The 7,262-nt window shown below is 55.5% G+C and overlaps 1 protein-coding gene across 1 annotated transcript in view; it reads right to left on the reverse strand.

The window, feature by feature from the left end:
- DGKK (diacylglycerol kinase kappa) overlaps window positions 1–6,928 on the reverse strand; it is a 24,526-nt gene extending 17,598 nt beyond the window's left edge. Inside the window, exons 1-5 of the mRNA XM_044682853.1 lie at window positions 6,865–6,928; window positions 6,649–6,811; window positions 5,499–5,607; window positions 4,830–4,969; window positions 4,211–4,268 (exon numbers count right to left, since the gene is read on the reverse strand). Of these exons, the coding sequence (XP_044538788.1) occupies window positions 4,211–4,268; window positions 4,830–4,969; window positions 5,499–5,607; window positions 6,649–6,811; window positions 6,865–6,928 (534 nt within the window). The remainder of the gene's footprint in view (window positions 1–4,210; window positions 4,269–4,829; window positions 4,970–5,498; window positions 5,608–6,648; window positions 6,812–6,864) is intronic.
- Between the last annotated feature and the right edge of the window lie 334 nt (window positions 6,929–7,262).

The raw sequence follows: 7,262 nt of genomic DNA on the forward strand, positions 1-7,262 counted from the left end.
ACAGACACAGACACAGACAGAGACACAGAGACAAGGGAGAGGAGACAGAGACAGAGACAGAGACAGAGACAGAGACAGACCCACAGAGACAATGAGAGACAAAGAAAAACATGGGGAGAAAGAGGAAGAAGAAGAAGGGAAAAAAGAAGAGGAAGAAGCTGCCAGAGATGAACAAGCCACTCCTGCATGCCCTGCTATCCAGCGACCACCCTGTGCTAACAGGAAATGAACGACATGAAAAGCACAAGCATGTACATGCACGTGTAGACGAATATGGACACACAGTGTGCAGAGTGTCTGTATAGGATGATTATGTGGATCGATTCCATGTATGCACTTGCCATATGCTTACATACATGTGCATGTGACTGACACACTGTCAGAGATGGGTCTCATAGATGGATGGGATCTATGTATTTACCTTGCACCCACTGCTCACTGGGCTTGGGATATGGGGTCTACACAGCTACTAGACAAAGCTACTCTAGGGACAATGTACACTGCATACAATGTGATAGCATATCTGGCAGACACTTGGTGTATTTAAGCCCATCATACATGTGGGTGGTGTGTCTGGGAGAAGGGGCCTGGAACTAGCACAGAATCTGCAAGATGGCAGGACCTCAGCAGCTACCTAGGCCAAACCTATCCACCAAAGAATCCACACCTGATACATGATCATCTTGCCTCTGCTTGAAGACTTTCAAGGATGAGGAACTCACCACCTTTCAAGGCAGCCCCTTCCAATCTGGGATGGCTCTCATCAGGAGGAAGTTTGTCCTTATTTCAAGTCAAAATGAGTTTCTCTTCATCTCCCTCCTCCCTCTCTATGGTTCTTGGTTTTGCCCTCTAGGGCCAAGAGTACCAGTCTAATCCCTCTGACATATGACTGCCCTTCAAACACTCTTTTCTAGGAGAAATGCACCTCGCTTCTTTAATCCATCTTCATAAAATGTGGACTTAAGCTCTGCCCCCAAAATCCAGGCTGCCCTCCTCTGGATGCCCTCCAGCTTAACTGGAAGCTCCACCCTTCCTAATGCAGTACAAGATGGCAGTACCTGTTTTTGGCTGCTGCCTCAGTCCACTGATACTCCTCACTCCTTTTCTACATATGCCTTCTCCATCTCATATGTGACGATTGACTTTTTAGACCTCAATGCAGGACTTGACATTTATTCTTTGTGAATTTCATCTTAACTAGATTGGCCCAATGCTCCAGCTCAGCATGACCCTCTGGGATCCTGTTTCACCATACAAGTACCTGGTGCGTTCAAACCTCTTATTTGCATGTAGTGTAAGGCTGGTGTTCATGGGTGTAGAGTATGTGCACATGGTATGCCTGAGGACTGTAATGCAAGGTGGCTAACAGAAACATACAGGAGTCCATTATCCATGGGAATATATCTGTGTCTGTTGCCTACTACATGTGCAAGAGGGCCCTGCTACATGTGAATAGTCTATTGTGTATAATATCTGAGCATGTGTAGACATGTAGAATCAGGTGCAAACAGCAAGCCAGCTTTAGTTGCCATTCTGAACACAACGCAGCCCAGCTTTGCCAGGGTGACCCAACATTTCCCTGAGAGGCAGCATTCTTTCTCCCTAGCACAAACCCTGGGAGCCAGGAGAGCTTTTCCTGCCTGACTCTGTGCAGTGGGGTGGGGGAGCCTGGCTGGTCAGCCCTATGTATCTCTGCAGCACTGATCCAGCTAACTCTGTGACAGCAGGGGCATGGTTGTCCTTGCTAACAGCCAGGTAGTGGGACCAGCCATAGAGGCTGGTAAGGCCAGATAGGAGTCTTCTTTTCTTGGGCATGGCTTCTACTTCCTGCCCATTCTTTGGGGTTTGCTCTGCCAACTTTGACCACAAATTCATTGATGGTGCCACCCAGTAACCTGGCCGGCTGAGACATATTGGAATGCTTCATGGGGCCCCATCATTCCTAGCCTCATCAGCCTTAACTAGGAGGCATCCGAGGCTGTGACGAGGGAGCCGACCTTCACCAGAGAGCCCTGGGGCTCTCTCTTGCCCATGAAGGGCTACCGTTAGCCTGTGATCATCAGCAAATCTTACTCAGGGAGGCATTCTCTCTGAGCTGGGCATGGGGACTCAGCAGGAGATGGGTTCTTTCCCCTCCTTCCCTCTTTTTTCCCCTTTTCCCCTTCCTTCCTGTCCATAGCAGGGTATTCCCAGGATGGCACCCCCCAGGCAGGTCTGACCTGGCAGAGTCGATGGCCACTGAGTGCTTGTCTGAACTGAGGACTTGGGCCAGCTAGAAGACCACTTGAAGCCACGCACTGCCCCACGGGGCTCTAGGGGACAAAGGAGATCTCCATTGGTGACTCCCAGATCTGCTGCTGTGCCAGCCATCACTCTCCATGGTGGGAATGAGCTGCTGCTCTGCTAACTTCCCAGCTGGGTGAGCCTCCTTTCCTTTGCCTCCCCCCCAACAAGGACGTACCCCCACAGTCTGCCACAATGTGCCCCCTGCCAAGGAGGAGTCAGAGACTCCAGAAAATGCAACACACCATCATCTCAGCTGCCAGGCATCTCCAGGAGCCCTGGCTCCCTCGACTAAGCTTGCTCACACCGATCTCTTGGAGTTCCTGGGGAGCTCTCTCCCTCTCTGGCCTCTCTCTATGTTTTAACTGAGACACAGACAATCTCTTATCCCAAGGAAGGGAGCAGGAATGGAGGAAGTTCAGGCAGGCCTAGAAAAAGCTGTCCACGCGTGTGTCCCTGTTTGGGATGAGTATCATGTGTGCGTGTGCGTATGTGGATCGAGTCTGGCAGACGTGGGCTTGCTGCGCACAGACACGACAACTTGTGTATGCCACGCCCAGAACACATATTTCAGGTGCATAGTTCAGATCAGGCCTAGCCATGGGGCCCGCCCCGCGCACAGATGAGCACTCTGGGTATACGCCACATGCACACATACCTCAGGCACACGCATGCTCCATGTACCCTTCTGACCCCAGAGTGAGAAAGAACTCTGTGGGCAGGGCTCCATTCTAGTGCCTGGAGGAGACCGAGGCCCACAGAGGGGAAGGGCCTCACCCAAGTCACCTGCTTGGGTAGCGGCAGAGCTGAGATTAGAATCTTCTGGCTGGATTGGGAATGAGAAGAGCTGGGAAGGTAGGGCCGGACTAGGTAACCTCCAAGGTCCCTAAATTCTGTGTGGCTGTGGGTAAGTCACTGAACCTCCCTGGGCCTCAGTTCTCTTTTCTGTATAACGAGGGGGTTGGCCTAGATGACCTGTGAGGTACCCCCCCCCCCCAGCTCCACGTCTAGGAGTCTACCCACAGAATGACTGGGAGCCCTTGCCTTCTTTCCCCACCCATGCACAATACACTGTGGTGGCATCTCTCAGAGGGCAGGTTCTCCCTGTTGCCAGGTGACTGGGGTGGCAAACATGCCCACCCTCTGCGCACTTAGCCATGCTTGGGTTCCCAGCTGTGACTGCCCTTGCAGCAGCCCTCTTCACCCCCGGCCCATTATCACCAGGCTGCCATGTTCTCCTCGGGCTTGCTCACAAGTCCCAAAGCCAAGGCTCTGCCTCCTGGCCTATCTCCCACCTTGGCCCTAGCCCCAGAGGACTCAAAGCTTCTTGGAGCTGGGAGTTACCACGGCCCAGACCCTCATTCCCGAGGAGAATTGTGCCTGGAAGGTACCACAGAGGAAAACCAAGCTCAAGCATTGACCTCTTTGAGACCCAGCTTCCTGGTTTCCTTTATGCCAGGCCTGATTTCTAGGGAGTCTTGCACTGGTAGGGACATGCTATCAGCAGCCCCAGTGCCACCCTCGCCTCCACTTCCATCGGCACAAAAAAGAAAAAGTCCTCAGAAGCTCCTTCTGCAGTGGGCCCCAGTATTCTAAGGCCGGACTTTAAAGAATGCCAAAGGCTTTGGGGCCTGGTTAGCTCTGGAGGCAGGTTTTCCTCCCTCCCTCCTTCCTGTCCTCCTGCTCTCAGCATCACGGACTAGGTCTCGGCCTTCTCTTGGAGGCTGGCAGCCTCGGGTCTCCCAGTGTCCCAGTGGCCATGGCCATGCAGGCTGGCTCCTCGGCCCCTTGTGCTGGCTAGGGAGGCATCTCTCCCTGAGGATGGTAGCCCAGCACTGCCATGTAAATTTAGCTCCCTCCGCCCTTCCTTTCTGGCTCTGCTCATGTGCCCCCCAGATAAAGAGAAGCTGTGGGACCGAGCTCTCACCTGGCCAGCCCTGCGTGTGAGCACTCCTCCGGGGGCCTCCCAGGTCATGACGCTCCATCTGAAGGGAAGGCACAATTGGGTGTTGGTGGCCATACCGAATGTGGAATGGGCAATACCACACCAAATGGGCACAGCCCTCGACTTTGCCAACTGGTTAGCTTGTTGGGGGCAGGGCGCGGTTACATAGCTGGGCAGTCTTGGGGACTTGGACAGGCCCATTTCCCACGATTCATTGGGCCCAGGAGGGACAAGTGATATCAGTCAGTGCCCCGGCATAATTCTCTGGTTGGGGCTCCCTTTGCCTCTCTTCACTCCTGGTGAGGAATTTGCAGAGGCAGCAGAGGGGAGCTCTTCTGGCCATCCAATCCCCCCATCTCTTCCCATCCCCACTACTCCTTCTGGGCTCAAACCAAAAGGCGCCCCAAGGTTCCAGGGAGACTCCCCTCTCTTTCCAGGAACTCAGGAGCAGCAATGATGGAGAATCTCTCCGGGTCCGTGGGATGTGGTTTGGAGGAGCGACTCCTCCCCACCAGGTAGCTACCAGTCTGGCCTCTTAAGGAGACGGGGGGCCCCTGAAGGGACGGAGAGCTCTAGGGAGAGAAGGGAGGGGGCGGTATACCTGTCCAGCATCTTGGTGGTGGCTCGCTCCATCTTCTCCAGGATCTGCAGGAGCTGAGTATCATCATCACACAGGCTGCCCCAGCCGAGCACACGGGCCAGGTCATTGCCAGTTCCCAGGGGCAGGACCCCAAGTTGGCACTGCAGCAGAAGGGAAACCTGTTCTAGAGGCAGCCCCCAGAGGAGGCTGGTCTCTTAGGGAGGGACTGGGGCTGCCCGTGCATTTTGATCTCGGCATCTCCAGCACTTACTGAACTGCCACAGGCACAGAAATGCTGGGGGGATGTTTCTCAGATGGATGGAAGGCAGCCTGGCTGGGCCTGGCTCGGGGCTGGCAGGCTAGTGATTGGGGTGGGAGGACAAGCTCCCTGTCCTGGGGGTCTCTCCCTCCGGAGCTTCTCTACTGTGTCATCCCTCAGTTTCCCAGCCTGGAGCCCCTTTCCTGGGAGCAAAGATGAGAGGGCTACCTTTTGCCCTCCTGCCAACTCCTTGCCTTCTCCTGATCACAGCTGGCCAAGTGGGCAAGGGACCAGCTGTGGGCCTGAGGTGGGAGGTGAAAAGGTTCACCCCGAAGCCTGCTACTGAGCCCTGAGGGCCCTCCCCGCCTGGGACCACCAGCCAATCTTAGGCCTCTTCCGAAATGCGTGGCGGCCGCCGAGCCCAAGCTCACCTGTTTGTGTAACCCGAGGGTGTCAATTTCAGAGAGAACCCAGCCCACACTGCCATCTCCACCACATACTAGAATCCGGAAGGTGGAGAACTTTTGGAACAGACGGAGCCTAGTGCAGGGGAGACAATGAGAAAAAGCAGATGCTCAAATGAGGAGCAGGAGGCGGGCACCCCCTCCTGGAAAGCGCCCCTCTGGCAGACCTCAGCCACGGGCTACTCCCACCCTCTGCCACTACCAGTTGGTTGTCTGCCCTGGCCTGATTCATCCTACCTAGGTGGCAGCAAGTGCCAGCGGTCACAATGCCCCTTCAGGGCCAAATAAATATCGGCTTAGCCACGGGGAGCTGGAGGTGATGGGGTCAGTGACGCTCGTGTCTGTTCTGTGGCTAAGGGGCCTGTCCCAGAGGGGCTGAGGCCGACAATGAGAGCTGAGAGGGAAAGGCCGTTAATATCCTCATTTTACAGAAGAGAAAACTGAGGCTTGGAGACCAGAAGCCACTTGCCTAGGTTGAAAGTGCCTGAGGCGGGGCTTCCTGCCCTCAAAGCCAGCTCTCTAGCCTAGAAGACACCTTGACCAGTTTCTAGTTCCCAGCCCCCAAGCTTGCTTTTCCCAGGCCTCCCAGTGGCTGAGGGGACACACCTCCCCTGTTACATTTCAGCTGCCAGTCAACCGTGACAGGCCTGTTCTGTTCCAGCTGGGGACGTCAGAACCCGGCCTAGACTGGAAAGCTACTGAGAGTACCCTGTAATGCCCATCAGGAGTTCCAGGGGGCAGGGGTGTGGGCGGAACTCTGGAGATCCATTTCAGGTTCATAGTGGCAGGGTCCCTGAGCCTGTCCTGCCGGGTAGAAAGCACGGGGGCTCACATTCGGCTCTTTCTGTCAAGTTCCCTCCCTTCTCTGGGCCTCAGTGTCCTCATCTGTCCAATGGGGCCATTAGACTCCACGACTTTTAGGGAGTGCTGGCTCTTAAACAAGAAGACTTCTGGGGCCACTAGCTGGGGGGCAGCCTTGGGGAAGTCTCCTACCTTGGCCCAGATGAGCTTGATTTGCTCCATGATGCCATGACCAGAGGCAGAGCCCAAGAGTCCTATTGTCTCCTAAGCTCCAGACGGGAGTGCCCAGAGTTCTCCTACGGCACAGCTCACTTACCCCAGGTGAGGCCCCCCATTCATCAGGTCAAACACCTGAGCTGGGTTCAGGAACTGTTTGAATTTGCGGAGGAAGCGGACGCCCTGGTTGTCGCCACTCTTGGAATTGACAAAAGCGAGGAGAGGGCTGGAGCAGGAGCCTGGGCAAGAGGCCTTCCAGAACCCTGGTGAGAGGGGGGTGAGAACATTAGGGGCCAGCCGCCTCAAAATGCCTCACGTCCCACTAGCTGGACTGCCGGAGAGAAGGGGGAAGCTATGCCTGAGGTGGCAAAGGCTGGCATGGCACACCCACGTGGGGTGACGGCATCTCTGGCCAAGTCCCGGGGCTTCTGTTGCTAGTCCGCAGACTGACAGGATCGAAGCATTGGCGTCACACCCCAAGCCTGGACGCCATAAGGCATCCTCTGAGTGTTGCCTGCCTGCCACTATGGCTGGCGGAGGAGGCAGCCACAGTTCCCCAGGAAGGAGGTACAGAGGATGGCCGCCATGTCGCTGGCAGGTGGGTCCCCTCCTCCTCCTCCCTCTGGGGGAGTGAAGGAAGGGATCCCCTGGGAGCCCCACAGATGGGGCACGAGGGATGTCAGGCCAGAAACAAGTCCAAACATCAGAAACTCC

Source organism: Gracilinanus agilis, chromosome X (assembly GCF_016433145.1).
Source record: "Gracilinanus agilis isolate LMUSP501 chromosome X, AgileGrace, whole genome shotgun sequence".
NCBI lineage: Eukaryota > Metazoa > Chordata > Mammalia > Didelphimorphia > Didelphidae > Gracilinanus > Gracilinanus agilis.